Source organism: Panthera pardus, unplaced genomic scaffold, assembly GCF_024362965.1.
Source record: "Panthera pardus isolate Hobbes unplaced genomic scaffold, ASM2436296v1 HiC_scaffold_11, whole genome shotgun sequence".
NCBI classification, from domain to species: Eukaryota; Metazoa; Chordata; class Mammalia; order Carnivora; family Felidae; genus Panthera; species Panthera pardus.
In genome coordinates, this window is record NW_026526666.1 from 58,133,235 (window position 1) to 58,150,144 (window position 16,910).

At 35.6% G+C, this 16,910-nt stretch overlaps 1 protein-coding gene across 1 annotated transcript in view; it reads right to left on the reverse strand.

Moving 5' to 3' along the window:
- The window catches only part of HOOK1 (hook microtubule tethering protein 1), a 70,558-nt gene that overhangs the window by 18,540 nt on the left and 35,108 nt on the right, over positions 1-16,910 (reverse strand). The window contains exons 9-14 of the mRNA XM_019449097.2: positions 11,946-12,112; positions 5,187-5,327; positions 3,509-3,710; positions 2,846-2,956; positions 192-279; positions 52-112 (exon numbers count right to left, since the gene is read on the reverse strand). Of these exons, the coding sequence (XP_019304642.1) occupies positions 52-112; positions 192-279; positions 2,846-2,956; positions 3,509-3,710; positions 5,187-5,327; positions 11,946-12,112 (770 nt within the window). The remainder of the gene's footprint in view (positions 1-51; positions 113-191; positions 280-2,845; positions 2,957-3,508; positions 3,711-5,186; positions 5,328-11,945; positions 12,113-16,910) is intronic.

The following is a 16,910-nucleotide window of genomic DNA, read 5'->3' on the forward strand; positions in this document are numbered from 1 at the left end:
TTTGAAAAGAATCACATTTCTAATATTATCAATTAATAAAAACACATTTACCTGTATTCCACGGGCATAATCTCAGCAGCAAGATTCTCAAAACTTTTTGTAGCAGACGCATCTAAACAACAACAATGAAACATCAACATTCCAGCATTTCTATCATTAAAAAAAACTTTTCAAAATCCAACAAAATTCACCTGTTTGGTTTAGATGATCTTGCTGTACTTGTGAACATCGAAGCTCTTCATTCGTTTCTTTCAGAGTATCACGTTGTTCTATTAGTCTCTAAAAAAGAAATGTTTATATGAGCAAAACAATTGTTTCCACAAGAAATGTACTTTATGGTTATAACAATTTATCTTAGCAAACTAATTTCCTAATTGTTGCTTAGTTATTTAAAAATGACAATATTTTAGTTTTAGTGCTAAATCATGTAAATAATCTTTACCCAACACAAATCTTGTGATTTCAAAGATAATATACCTTTGAACCAAACTGATGTAATTATGCAACAGAGTACAAATATGCAATTGTGGAGTAATTAGTAAAAAGTATGGACTCTGTAGGCAAATAGATCGTGGCTTGAATTCCAGGTTCCCTATTTCCTAGTTACATTATGTGGGGTGAGTTATTTAGTTCTTTGGCTTTAGGATCCACACCATCAAAATGGAAATGCTGATACTTAGATCCTTGCAAAGGTGTTCTGAATAGTGAGCGAGGTAAAGTTTGTGGTTATTTTAAGAATTGATGAGGGAGCTCCTGGGTGGCTCAGTCAGTTAAGCATCCAACTTCGGTTGAGGTCATGATCTCATGGCTCGTGAGTTCAAGTTCATGTCGGTCTCTGTGCTGACAGTGTAGAGCCTGGAGCCTGCTTCGAGTTCTCTGTCTCCCTCTCTCTCTGCCCCTCCCCTGCTCACGCTCTGTCTCTCTCTCTCTCTCTCTCTCTAAAATGAATCAACATTTAAAAAAAAAAAAAGAATTGATGAGCCATTATTGATTTTTTTTTAACGTTTATTTATTTTTGAGACAGAGAGAGACAGAGCATGAATGGGGGAGGGGCAGAGAGAGAGGGAGACATAGGATCGGAAGCAGGCTCCAGGCTCTGAGCCATCAGTCCAGAGCCGGACGTGGGGCTCGAACTCACGGACCGCGCGATCATGACCTGAGCTGAAGTCGGACGCCCAACCGACTGAGCCACCTAGGTGTCCCTGATTTTTAACATTAGGGTTAACGGTTTCTTTTTTACTTTTATGGGTTCTGACAAATGTATAATGTATCTATCACTAAAGGCTCATGGTCAATTGATTTTTAACAAGGGTATCAAGACAATTCAATAGGGAAAGAACAATAGTGCTGGGACAACTGAATACCACTCAGAAAAGAATGAAGTTGAGACTCTTATACCATATACAAAAATTCAAAATTTATCACAGAATAAATATAAGAGCTAAAACTATAAAACTAAAAGAAAACAAAAAACATAAATCTTTATAACCTCACATTATTCAATGACTTCATAGAAATACTACCAAAAAATACACAAAAGAATAAAATGGCTAACTCTGATTTCATCAATGAAAAACTATTCTGCTGCAAACCATACCATCAAAAAAGTGAGAAGACAACTCACAGAATAAAAGAACATATTTGCAAATCATACATCTGAGAAGGAGCTTATGTCCAGAATATATAAAGAATTCTTACAACTCAATAATAAAAAGGCAAATAATTTAAATAGTATGTGAATAAGTGATTTGAAGAGATAATTTCTTCAAGGAAGATATACAAATGGCCAACAAGTACATGAAAAGATGCTCAAATTCATCAGTCATCACGGGAATACAAATCAAAACCACAATGGCATACCACTTCATAGTCACTAAGACAGCTAAAATTAAAAGGCTGGTAAGTGTTGGCAGGGATGTGGAGAAATTGGAAACCTTTACAAATTTCTGAGAATGAAAAATGGTTCACCTACTTCAGAATACAGTCTGGTATTTCCTTAAAAGGTTAAACATAGTTATCATATGATCCAGCAGTACCGTTCATAGGTATATACTCAAGAAATGAAACACGTCTACATAAAAACTGTAAATAAACGTTCATAGCCATGTTAACTGTTTAATAGGCAAAAAGCAGAAATAGCCCAAATGTCCATAAAATGATGAAAGGATAAATAAAATGTGGTATGTCCACAGAATAGGGTATTATTCAGCATGAAAACAAAGTACTGATTCATACCACGAAATGGATAAACTTTGAAAACATTAAGCTAAATGAATGAATCCAGTCACAAAACCCACAAAGTGTATAATGACATATTCTGGACAGACTGGGCAAATCTATAGAGAAAGACAGTAGAGTAATGGTTGCTGAAGCTGGGTGGGAGGGAACCAGAACACAGAGCAGCTGCTAGTAGGCACACTGATGGGGTGAGGAGAGTGTTCTAAAATCTGACTGTGGTGATGGCTGCACAACTACAAATGTACTAAAAACTGCTGCATGGTACACTTTAAGTAGGCAAAATTGATGGCATATACATTATATCTCAATAAAGCCATCAAAAAAAATCCCACCTATGGTGCCTGCTCTCAAGGAGCCAACGGTCTAGAATGGGAACGCACGCACTGAGACATAGGGGCCTTGCCTCTGTGACTCCATCTTCCCTTGGGAAGGAAAGTAACGAAACTGTAGGGTGAATTCTTTCTACTTCCTTTTACACCAACACTCTAATTTGGAGAAAGACAGAAGAAGAACTGACTGATGTGACTTCCAATCTTAGAATAACAAGGATAATATTAAAAACTAAAAGAAGACAGGCGTATGACTTATCAACTGTAATTATGTTTACCTCTTTTTCCTTAAGTAAAGCTTCGTGTTTTTCTTCAAGCCGCTTCATTTCAAATGCTAGTGTATCTGCCCTTTTGGATTCAGAGGAAAGTTTATTGTGAAGATCTTGAACCTTTTGTCGAAAACAAGAGTATATAATATTAATAGTTTTTCAGAGGTCAATAAATGAGAAACTGATTGGAAATAAAACTTAGACTAAGAATATAATCCAGTAATCCTCAATAGTTGTGAAAATAGCATGTGGATAAGAGTTAACATAAATTTTAAAATACTCAAATAATAACTTAATAAGAAAATCATTCTTGTACTCTACTGTTTCTCTAGGTTGCTTGATAAATAGCTAAACAGAATATTACCGGCTATAGCTCCATTCTCTAGGCAATTATTATTAGTTACCAGAAATGCTAATAATAAGCAGTAAAATGCCTCCCAATATATACAAGCTCAGAAGAGAATAAAAAGGGGAAAGACCTAGATAACTCAAACTCAACTATCAATCCTGGAATTAAAATTACAGGTAGGAGAAATCTGTCATCATAATAAGCTCACAGCTGGTTATAGGCAATGTTCTTCACCTCTCTATCATTCTTAAAGTATCAGAAGGAATAAGAAAGTTGAGCTCTTTCAGATACAATGATTAAAAAAAATTGACATATTTTCTTACCTGCCTCTTGTACGTTTCTAATTGTGTACGTGCTGCATTTGCCTTCTTTAATTCTTCTTCTAAGCTGACTGTGTTATGCATATACATCATGTTTGTTTCTTGTAAAGTTTTCACCTGCTTGCGAAGGTCATTCAGATCTTGTAATTTCTGACGATACATCTCGACCGTTGATTCTAGTTTATTAGCTTTATCAGAGGTAGCCCTATAATAAAGCTACATGTTACTGGGTAAAAGCTAGTAAATGCACATAACATTTCTATTCTGGCCCTAAAATTAGTCAGCTAGATAAACTATCAATTGGCTGAAACAACAGAAAAGAAAATCGGACAGACAGCAAAAGAATTAAACTGTGTGAGAACTTTAGAAAAAGACTCAAGTCCAGTGTGGAACCTTTTTGTTATAAAGGCATCAAAACAAAAATGCCTTAAATTTGACACACTAAATTATCAAACCGTTTCATACAGCACAATGTCTAAAAAAGAATGGTTTTGTAAATGTAACTGAACAATTCCAAGCTTCTCTGAAGCTTACAGGCCAATTTTGCTTTGTGTTTAACATTTAGTGCAGTTTTATTCTAAGTATTTGATATACTTAGGCAGTTGACTTATAATTTGTTTGACAAAGCACATCCCTTTAGAGTTGTGCTTACCTGGCCAACTAGAGCAAAAATAAATACATAAACCAAATCACTTTCCATCACATGCAAGTTCAAATGAATGCTAGGAAGATTTTGTTTCAAATGGACATAAAAACTGGGCAACAAAATGGCTAATTAAGAAAATTTAACAGAAAAGGCTCAGTAGGTTGAGGGTCTGACTTCAGCTCAGGTCATGATCTTGCAGTTCCTGGGTTCAATCCCCATGTCGGGCTCTGTGATGACAGCTCAGAGTCTGGAACCTGCTTCGGATTCTGTCTCCCTCTCTCTCTGCCCCTCCCCTGCTGATGCTCTGTCTCTCTCTCTGACTCTCAAAAGTAAATAAAACATTTAAAAAATTTTTTTAAAAAAGAAAATTTAACAGAAAATATAAAGAGCATATGGATAGTCTGTTTGCTTGACTAACAATTCATAGGAAAAGCTAAATATAAATTTTATATTGTCAAAGACAGTAAGAGAACCTTGGGATAACCCTGAAATAAATGTTAAGATACTTACCTATATCTATTTTATATCAAATGCCGAAATATGGATTGTGAGAATACTTTCCCTCATGTAAAAAGTTCACAAAATAAACTAATGAGTACAAGGAGATGAAGCTAAACGTATCTAAAAGTAATTCAGTTTACACAATCTTAAGAAAAAGATATCACCCCCCCCCCCCCGCCTCAATCAGGCTCTGTGCTGTCAGATATGCTTGAAATCCATTCTTTCTCTCTCTCTCTCTCTCTCTGCCCCTCCCTGGCTGTGCGTGTGCTCACTCTCTATCTCTCTCAAAAAAAGAAAAAGGTATCATTTTGGGTTTACAAATTCTAATATGAAATTGTGCTAACAAAGATTGAATATTATCCTTAAACTGCAATTATTATCAACAAGCATAAATTAAGTAAAGACTAGGAGCCTGGAAAAAACTGATCAGTACTTGATATGTAGAAATAACCCTACGAATCCCTGATTAAAATATGGAATACTGAAATGACTAATAACTTAGAAGCGACATAATTATATTCAGACATGGCATACCTAAGGACATCTATTTCATCTTTCAGGGCTCTTGTTTCTTCAGCAAGACTAGTCAGTTCATCATTCCTATGTTGAAATTCAATTAGTTGCTTTTCAAGTTCTTCACAGTGAACACGATAATCATCTTTCGCAGCTTCAAGCCTTGCATAAACAAAGTAAGTATTTATAATGTAATTTCCATTATTTGTTTTCTTACTGAGACATGAGCTTAGCAAGACATACTTTTAAAATGTTCTTTAAAATTCTACACTCAAAAGAAAGACTAAAAGAATAAGACACTTCCGGCTCCCGGATTTAAAACTGGCTGAGAATAAACTAATGTCCTGAATTTTCATTTTCACTTCTGAAATATGGTGCTTGGTTATCACTAGTTCTAAAAGGGGTTTTAATCTCAGAAGGTGAAGAGAAAATGTATAGATATATAATTACTCAAAAATATACATCGCGTGTGAAATGGTAAAATATTAACTCTAAGTAGACTATGGTAAGTTATGGATAAATACCTCAAACTCTATGGTAAAAACAAAAAGTAAGAAGATGGGGAAGTCTGGTGGCTCAGTTAAGCCTCTGACTCTTGAACTCAGCTCAGGTCATGATCTCACAGTTCATGAGTTTGAGCCCCATGTCAGGTTCTGCACTGACAGTAAGGAGTCTGCTTGGGATTCTGCTCCTCCCCCACTTGTTCGTTTTTTGTTTTTTTTTTCTCTCTCTCTCTCTCAAAATAAATAAACTTTAAAAAAAAAAAGGAAAAAGGCAATACAGTGTTTAACATCAAATATTAAAAAAAAATATTTGATTCCAAAAGAATGCAGGAAAGGAAGATAAAGGAAAGGAATAGATATGACAAATGAAAAACAGCAAATTGACAGACCTAAATACAACCATAACAAAAATTACATAAAAGGCCAATAGGTTAAACACACCAATTGAAAAGGCAGAGACTATCAGACTAAACAAAAAAAGCTCAAATATACATTAATTATACAAGGGATATTATAAACATAAAGACACAGATTAAAAGTAAAAGGATTTAAAAACACCATGAAAACAGTAAGCAAAGGAAATTGGGGTGGTTATGGTAACATCAAACAAAATAAATTTCAAGACAAAAAAAGTATTATCAAAGAAATGTTTCATAATTATAAAAGGGTCAATTACTAGAAAGCCATATCATCAACGTATATATATACCTAAAAATAGTTTTAAAATACATGAAACAAAAACTGATAGAATCAAGGGTAGAAATCCACAAATCCACAATCATTGTTTAATACCAGTCTCTAATGAATGACAGAACTAAACAAAAACAAAAAAAAAAACTAAACATAAAAATACAGAAGAGATCTGAACATTATCAACCAACATGATTCAGTTGACATGTATAGAACATGTCAGTCAAAAATGACAGAACACACATTTTTGCAAGTGCACATGTAACACTAATCACAATGAAACATGATGAGCAATAAAATAAGTATTAATAAATATCAAAAGACTGCAATCCCATGCAATATGTTCTCTAACCATAAGAGACTTAAATTAGAAATCAGTCACAATAAGAAGTCTAGAAAAGCCTTAAATACTTGGAAATTAAACAACATGTTTCTAAACAACCCACAAGTCAAGGAAGAAATCACAAAGGAAATTGGAAAATAATTCAGACAGAATAACAACAGAAAGACAACCAGTTAAATTTGGGGAACGTGGCTAAACCAGTGCTTGGAGGAGAATTTACAATTTTAAAGGCTTATATATTAGAAATGAAGAAAGTCTTAAAATCAATCCAAATTTCAACCTTAAGAGGCTAGGAAAAGAAGAGCAAATTAAATCCAAAGTAAATAAAAGGAAAGAAAGAAAGAACAGAGATGTACAACTAATAATACGGAAAGCTAATAAAGTTAATAGATTAATAACATTGATGAAACCCTAGTAAGAGTGATCAAGAAAAATGAGAAAAAATACAAATTACCAATACCAGGAATGAAAAAGCAAGCATCAGTATAGCTCCTACAGTCATTAAAATGACAATGAAAGAATATTATGAACAACTTTATGCCAATAGATTCAACGTCTTAAATATAAGCATATACCTTGAAAAGCACAACTTATCAAACTGACATAGATGAAACAGAAAATCTAAGAAGCCCTATGAGCACTGATGAAATTATATTGTCATTAAAAGCCCTTTCACAAAGAAAACCATAGGCTCAGATTGTTTAATATCATTCACACATAAACTCTTTCAGAAAACAGAGAGAATTCTTCCCAATTATTCTATGAGACTAGCAGAACTCTGACAACCTAAAAAAAAGGCATTACATGAGAAAAAAAGTTATAGACCAGTATCTATTATGAAGACAACCAAAAAAAAAAAAAAAAATTCTCTCAATCTACAAGCAAACTGAATCTAGTTAATATATATGCAGAATAAGTATGACCAAAGTGGTCTAACCCTGAAATATAAGATTGTTCAACAATCAAAAAATACAACAATCATAATGAAAGAATGAAAAAGAAAACCACACTGTCATTTCAAGATGTAGAAAAATCATTTGACAAAAGTCAACAATTAGTAATAAAAACTCTTAGCAAGCCAGAAATAAAGGGGAATTCCTTCAAACAGAAAAAAAACACATTATAAAACTTTACAGCAAGTATTATACTTGATGGTACTTAATTGAACATTTCCCCCCTAAGACCTGGAATAAAGTAAGATGTCTTCTCTTGTTCAATGCAAGAAAAATAAATACAGGGCAGAAATTAAAAGGAAGATGTAAAGCTCTATTAATAGATTAGATGACTATGGATGCCTTAGAATTTTCTACATAAACCATTTTCTAGAATCAATAAGTGAAGACATAAAAGTTTCAGAAGACATAAAAGTTTCAAAATAAAAGCTTGAGTTTCAATATATAAAAATTAATTGTACATATTAGCAGCCACTTTTCAGAATAATTTTAATTGTATTGGTAATAGCATCTACATGGGAATAAAGTTAACAAAACACAAAACTTCTCTGCTAGAAACAACACAATATTGCTGGGAGAAACTAAAGACTTAAATAAATGAAGATACCATGTTCATAGACGGTAATTCTCAATATAGTTAAGATATCAATTTTACAGAACCTAAATCATAATCACAGAAGGTTTTTTTAAATGGAAATTGACTGACAGATGTGAAAATGCAAAAAGACTTGGAATAGCCAAAACAAATTTTGAAAAGAAAGAACAAAGTTGGAATACTTATACTACCTGATTTTAAACTTACTTTAGAGCTAAAGTAATCAAGACCACATCATACAGGCATAAAGACAATCTGATCAAGAGAAAACAACTAGAGAGTCCAGAAGATGAACCCAATTTTATGATACCATTTTTCATGAAGATACAAAGCAATTTGGAGTAAAATTAAAATATCTTCAATGATCCAACTGTAACGACTAGATATCCATATGGAAAACAAAAATAAAAATAGGGACGCCTGGGTGGCTCAGTTGGTTAAGTGTCCAGCTCTTGATTCTGGCTCAGGTCATGATCTCACCGTTCATGAGATGAAGCTCTGTGCTGGGCTCTGTGCTCTCAGCACAGAGCCGTGCTTGGTATTCTCTCCCTACCCGCACCCCTTCCCTGCTCATGTTCTCTCCCTCTCAACATAAGTAAATAAACTTTAAAAAATAACAAAATAAATAAAAAATAAAAATAAATAAAGCTTGACCTCCATACCTTACACCATTGTTTTAGAAAACAATTCAAAATGGACTATAGCCTTAAATGTAAAAGATAAAACTGTGAAGTTTCTAGAAGAGCATAACAGAGAGTATCTTCATGGCATGGAAGTAGACAAAGATTTCTTGGACAATACACAAAAAACCACTAATATTAAAAATATTGACAAATCAGACATCATCTAAGAACTTTTCCTCTTTGAAAGACCCCATTTAAAAAATGAAAAGGCAAGTCAAAGAATGAGTGAAATATTACTATGCATATATCTGACAAAACGATTTGTATCCAAATTTTTAAAACTTCCTACAACGAATTGATAATGACAAACAACCCAATTTAAAAACAGCTCAACAGTGTGAAGAGACACTTCACAAAGTAAGATATATTGCCAATAAGCACTTGAAAAGGGGCTTATCACATCATTTGTTGTCAGAAAAATGCCAATTAAAGCCATAATGAAATACTACTACATTTTCCCTGAAATGTTTAAAGTTAAAAAGACAGATAAGAACAAAATATCCTACCAGACAGAACAACTAGAGCAATAAGCAGCAAACTCTGCTCATAGAGTATAAAATGTTATAGCCGCTTTGGAAAACGGTTTGGCAGTATCTTTTACAATTAAACAGCTAGTGCGTAACTCAGCAATACTGCTGTATGTATTTACCAATGGGAAATAAGAAAACGTATGTCTTTAAAAAGTCTTGTATTATAATGTTCAGACTAGTTTTACTTATATTAACCCCAATTGGGAAACCCAAAATGCCCATCTAAAGGGAAATGGATAAATAAAAGTGTGGTATAATGTAGAATAATTCCAAATATTTGAATACTATTTAGCAATAAAAAATAATGAATTACAGATACATTCAAAACATAAATGAAGCTCACAAAAATGCTGAGCAAAAGAAGCCAATCACCAAGAAGTTCATGCTGCATTATTCAATTTATATGATGCTCTAGATTAGAGAAAACTAATCAATGCTGAAAACTACTCAGAAGAGTAATTAGCCTCTGGGAGGTAGGGGTTGACTGGGAAGAAGCATAAAAGAACTTTTTTCAGTGACTGAAATGAACCATATATTGATAAAAGTGTGATAACACAAATGTATGCTGTTGTTAGCACATTAAATTGGACGCAGTATTTCTTCATTTCACAACATGTAAATGTTACCTTGTAAAAGAACCATAAACATACTGAAGTCTAATAATATTTTGTATTAAAAAGGTAAGACTGCAATTCTTAAATTGCTTTCTATGTGTTTTAGGATTAAGTATATGAGAATATATGTTCAGGAAAATGGGAGCCAGGTTTCTCACCACTGGAGGAGTTGACAATATGGAAATGCAGATCAGAATGAACCCCGAAGACAGGGGACTAAAAGGAAAGATGTCAATATGAACTCACTGTTCATACTGAGAAACAGAATAAATGCAGACGTGTATATTCCAGCGTGTGGACACAGGCAAGTGTGAACATCGGTCGTAGGAACCTGTGCTAGTGTATTTCCTAGCTCTGTACTCCAAAGTGGCCTAGAAGCAAGGACCAAAACACTCATTTGGAGCACAGGTCTTTGTTTCTAAATAACATTCTCCACTAGAAGGAATTAAAAATCCTTGGAGAAATGGCTGACTGCAGAGTCTGGAAAGAAGGAGAATGAGTCTAGAATATTTTGTTGTGCAGGAAAGTAAGAACGTGCTCAAAGGATAGCGACAGGTTGGAAAGGACACAGGGGCCAATTGAAAGGATTCCCAGTGGTCGAATCTGGGATAATTCCAGCATCAAATAACTGATGACAGTAATGGATGTGTAGTCCATTGAGTAAGAATAATACTAAATGCAGTGCATGATCCTGGATTGGATTCTGAAACGGGAAAAAAAATAGCTCTACAGGACAATGAAACAACTACTGGAATTTGAATACAATCTGTGGATTAGATGGTAATATGTATCAATGGCAAATTCCCTAATTTTAATCACTACACTGTGGTTTATAAGAAGGTATTCTTGTTTTAGGAAATGTATGCCAAAGTATACAGGGATAAAAGTGCACGTCTCCAGAGTACTCTCAAGTGGTTCAGGAAAAAATATATGCATCTGTAAGAATATGTAGAGAGACCGCTAAAACAAATGGAAAACACTGCCAAACCACTGCAGAATCTGAGCAAAAGATATAAAGGAGTTTTTTGTGCTATTCTTGCAACTGTTACTGTGTTTGTTTGAAATTATATTTTAAAAAAGTAACAAAAAATACATACAGTACAATTAGAGTGCCTCTTCTCAAGGCCTTATATAGTCCAAGGCCAGGCTACTAGCACACAAGAGACAGCGTTCATTAAAGGTAAGATGTGGGGCGCCTGGGTGGCTTAGTAGGTTGAGCGACCAACTTCGGCTTGAGGTCACGATCTCACGGTTTGTGAGTTCAAGCCCCGTGTCAGGCTCTGTGCTGACAGCTCAGAGCCTGGAGCCTGCTTCAGATTCTGTGTCTCCCTCCCTCTCTGCCCCTCCCCCACTCATGCTCTCTGTCCAGAAATAAATAAACATTAAAAAACATTTAAAAAAATAAATAAAAAATAAAGATGTACACCACCTTTTTTTTCAAAGAAAAAATACAAAAATTTAAATAGAAAGCACCTCTTTAGGTTAAGATTTCCATTTTTTCCATTTATTATCAGGTTCCCTCTCCTATGTAAGAAACACCCCATTACCCCCAGATCTCAGCAGTCATTCCCTTAAACTCCTATTGGACTTGCCTATGGCCTTTATTTGGCCCTAATCACAAGTTATTTTGAATTGTTTTCTTTTTATACACATATCCCACTTGCCTAACTAGATTGCAAGCCCATGAAGGCAGGAACTATTTACACCATTTGATATTTTCAGAGCTTCTATTTTCAGTGTTCTAAGCATACTATAAAGTTATAGCATGCTATAGCACACTATAAAATGCTTAATAATTCATCACTGATAGGACTTCTTAACTCCTGGTTTAACAGAAATCCATGGAATGGTTTTTACTAAAAATGCTACCTGAAGTTTTCTTCCTGTAATTGTTCTAGTTGTAACTGTGCATGAAAATACTTTTTTGCAACCATTGTATTTGGATCATCAAAAGATCCATCCAACTGGTCAAGTTTTTCATTCATCATCTCATTCTCAGAAACTAATGAGTTCTTTTCATCTTGAAGTGCAGTCACCTAAAAAACAAATACACAAATATAAGCATCAATAGCAAAAAAAACTTAAGAGTCCAAAGCCCCACACTGCTATGTGACCAAGCCATTAAATTAGCTTGGTCAATCAGACAACATAATTTCTAAGGATCCTTCCAAAGCTGGAATTTGGGGTCTAGGATGTTTGAGTCAAACAAAAGAAATCAAAGTAATTTGATTACTACAGAGAAAACCGAGTTAAAACATACAAGGAGAATATCTTCAAAATGTTATTGCTTGCCCTAGTTTCGGTAAGAAAATTTTTCTAAGTCTTTAAAGTCTGATGTACTGATAAGCTTTGAAAAATTAATTTGTTCCTCTTTTAGTTATAAATTTACTATTAGGATGCTGTTACCTAATAAGCTAAAATACACACACATGCACAAAGTTATTTTAGGTTCACAGCAGAAAATTATCAGTTACATATCATGTCTTCAGAGACAAGCACATTATTTGGTTAATGAATCAGTAACAAAAAGCTGAACTAAATCCATTTGCACATTGAGACTGTTTGCTTATAATTTAAAATGGCTAAAAATTTAGAATCACATCGATATCAGTACCTGATACATTTTCACTTTACTTACATATTAATGCAACAAACATGATTTGCTTCAGTTCTTTTTCTTTTCCATTTAAAAACATCTTTTAAAACCTTTTAAAAAGGCTGTAACCTGGTCATATGTAAGACCAGAAGTTTACATATGATTATATTAAGCTTCCTTTGAAAAAAAGTTGACCTATTATGATTTTCAACATATTACTACATAGGTTTGCGATTGTTTTTTCAATAGATGTAATTAATTCAACCCAGTTATGGGAAGGAGGCTGTATACCGACACAGTGAGCTACTAATAGGAAATTAAAAGCAAGTGAGTGCCTTCAACACCGTATAGGCAAGTTACAAATACTTGCCTTTGACCAACACAACGACCAACACAATGACCAATGGGCAATGACCAACACAAAGGCTCAGAAAAGTCTTCCCAGGAAGACTACGGGAGAAAGCAATTTTTCTCCCTAAATTCAATGCATGCATCTATCCTTGCCATGCAAGCAGTTTAGTGACTATTACCTGTCATGTACAACCCTAAATGACTGAGATATGAGAAAGGAGGAGAGTTTGTACCCTTAGCATCCTTATAGTAAAAATGTAAATAATTACACAACAGGAAATGTTCAAAGTGCTTTGGTGGAAACATACCATAGGGCAGGAGATGGGACACAAAGAAAAGAAAATCTCATTCTAGCTGGAGGGAAGAGGGTGTCACAAAAAGATCCACAAAAGAGAAACAATGCCCTCAGTCTTCCAACCTGTGTAAGAACCACGTAAATAAGGTAGGTAAGGGCAAATTCAGTTTTCAACACCTGGTGTGTAACCAACCTGGGTCCTATCCATGTTTCACAGTGTGGCTCCAGAGCTACCTTCAGCCACAGACGTGAAGGAGAAGGTAGTAAACATGCAAATTCCTTGCACACCCTCCCTCCCATCTATGACACAGAATGTCCAGTGGTGGTTCTACACATCTCCTTTAACAAGTTCCATAGGTTCATTATGTACCTGCCTTTATCCTTCTCTGTTTTTATTTTTCTTCTCTATTTCTTTGTTTCTCTCTCCTTTGTTCCTGTGTCAAATTATTTAAAAATGAGACAGAAAAATTCAAAAAGCTAAAAAAAAAAAAAAAAACCACGCCATTTTCTTACATTACCCAGATTTAATGTAACACTTGTGTCCTATTTGCTTATTTAAACAAATATATGGGTTGCCTGGATGGCTCAGTTGGTTAAACATCCAACTCATGATCTCAGTTGAGGTCTTGATCTCAGGGTCATGAGTTCAAGCCCCACATTGGGCTCTGCACTGGGCACGAAGCCCACTTAAAAAAATAAATAAATAAAAATGTCATCCCATTAAAGTTTGAAAATCACTGCCTCAGATATAAACGTATCTTGTACAATGGTGGACAGGAGCATGTCTTCTCTAACGTACCCCAGGCAAGAACGGGTGACCATTGCTATGGCATTATTACCGCAGCAAGTGAAGGACTGCATCCGACTGCTGCCGGGGGTCACGAATGGTGGCTGGAAGGGCAGAATAAGAGCTACTGGCAAACGTCATAACTTGCCTGAAGGTCCCATAATATCCTGATTGGAATGGAGTTCCTCAAAACTTCACATCCAAATATCACGTGGAGTTCTTCTTTCTTTTTTTTTTAAGTACACATAATCAGACCTGCTTCCTGATTTACTGAATCAGAATTTATGACCATAATTTGCACAGAACCAACACAGTTCTGTATTTGAAAGGATTCAAGCTTCACCAGATCCTTCCCCACAGAATCTCCACTCTTGCATTCTTTATTTCGATTAAAACATGTTTGCTAGCTAGACTCCATCAACAAGCAGTTTTTTCAAGAACAGCTCGTGAGTCTGCATCTGAGCTCTTCATCTGGCCACGATGCGGCTTCCCTAAGCACTCGGTAGATACTGCTCTTCCAAATTCTGGTACTGAAGTTGTAGGGAAGACTGATGGTCTGGTCTTTGTGGGTGATTTGCCTCTTCTACCTGAACAACCAAGGACTCGTTCTTCTCCTATTCATGAAGTTCAATGGCTTACCTAGGATAAAGCCTAGTGTTTCCCATTATTCGGTGATTAGTTTCTGTGCATCTGCAATTTTCTTTTAAACCTCACTTTGTTGTCTTCACGCCCCATCTATTTTACTGATGTGTTCTGAGGAAGCTGTTCCACAATGTGAAGCAAACATTATTTTTCTAAGCTTGGCTGAAGTCTTTTACGTGCACTTTAGTCTGCACTGTTTGCACGGATGTCACGCTTCTATTCTTTCCATCTAACTCGTGCTTTGTTGGCAGTCAGGATACACCAGATGTTCCAGTATGGACTGAAGACTCCTTGACACGTCTCCACTCTACTGAAGATCCAGTGTGCCTTCCTCTCTCATTATGGCTCCCTCCACACCACTCTACAGCCTTGGGAATGGTCAGGGAAGGAGGGGGCAAGCTGAGGCAAGGCGCAGTCTTTACGACACCTGGGCTACACTCTCACTTCTGAGGTTTAAATACCTTCCACCAGAGTGCTGAGCAGTGTCTCCCATTCCCAGGGAGGAAATCCTTTGGACATCAGCCCTCTCCCCAGTCAGTGTGTAGCTCTACAGACTGCTTCTATCAGGAGTCAGGCCCGTAGTGTCTTAGCTGCTCCTCCCCAGTCCAGTGAAAGAAAACAAAAGAATCGAAGGGTGACTCTCCTGACTGTGTAGACCGCAGGGAGAAGTATCGAGATTCCCGTGGATCCCCCTGCGTGGGTCAGGGATGAGGAAAGGAGAACAGATACTCGCTATGCAGCACTTCTGTCAACGTCACATGCCTGCTTCTTTCCTTGACTGTCGGTTTTTTGACTTCACAAGTTATGTCCTTTTTCTTGTTTACCTGTCCTTGGTGCATTTCTATGCAGCTTATTTTTCTTTTTTTGCTACATTTGGTCAGGTATTAAAACAATCCCCTCTGCCCCAATTCAAAAACAACTCTCAAGTAACATATGATTAAAAGTAAAGATTTCTCAAAAACAAATTCCCTTATGGGGCGCCTGGGTGTTTCAGTCGGTTGAGCGTCCGACTTCAGCTCAGGTCATGATCTCACAGTCTGTGGGTTCGAGCCCCACATAGCGCTCTGTGCTGACAGCTCAGAGCCTGGAGCCTGCTTCGGATTCTACACCCCCCTCTCTCTCTGCCCCTCCCCTGCTCGTGTTCTGTCTCTGTCTCTCTCAAAGATGAATAAACATTTAAAAAAATGAAAAAAAATGTGCCTTATAAAATTGGGATATATGTCATGTGAACCTATGTGGATTCTATGTTGTTAATTAATTACTTTTTGTTCTATTATATAATCATTCATTTCCTGTGTGCAGATAATCTGAGGGTTGATTCTGTTTTAATACTAGAATCAAAAACTTGAGTTGTCTGTACTTTACTGCTAAAATCAGGTGATCACATGCTCTTCACTATGTATAACAAACACATCTTCTAACATAGAATTTTGTGTTCTTTATCAAATAAGAATTTCTAGAAAATGTACAGAGATCCTACATAAGACTGCTAAGGCCTGAATGATTCAATCCTCTGTTCTTTATATCAGGTATTCTGGCAGGTGAATAAGATCCTATTTGGCAATAACACATCTCAGATGCTTTGTATATGTGTATGCATTTGTTGTAACATGTGACATAACTGTGGCCAAGAAACATGAAAGAAGAACATATAGAAAGCCCCCTAATTTTGAGGTACTGGCTTTGTTCAAATATAAACATTAACTTTGTTCAAACACAAAGGGACTGATTTTTTAAAGAATGACGTTAAAAGACCAGAACTGCAGTGCTGTCACTGTACTAAGTAGTTGAGTCACCGTGACCTAGTCACTTCTCTTTTCCTTATGTGCAAGCCTTTACGGATTAGAAATATTACGCAGCCCTGTCAGTCTAGATCTTTATCTCATCAAGCCAGGATGATGCTCTCACAACCCTTGTTCCTTGTCTTCTTACTTTTCAGAGAGTAAATTATTTATGTAACTCATTATTTGAATAAAAATGTGCAATTTACATTTAGCACATTATGCCAGTACACTTACCCTTTTGCATAATTTTTTAAGACTTACTGCATAACTTGTGCATTTGCACTTTTCAGATAACAATAACAATACGCGCAAATACACATAGTGCTTATGTGCGTCAGGTACTACTCTAAGTGCTTAATGCATAGTAACTCATTTAATC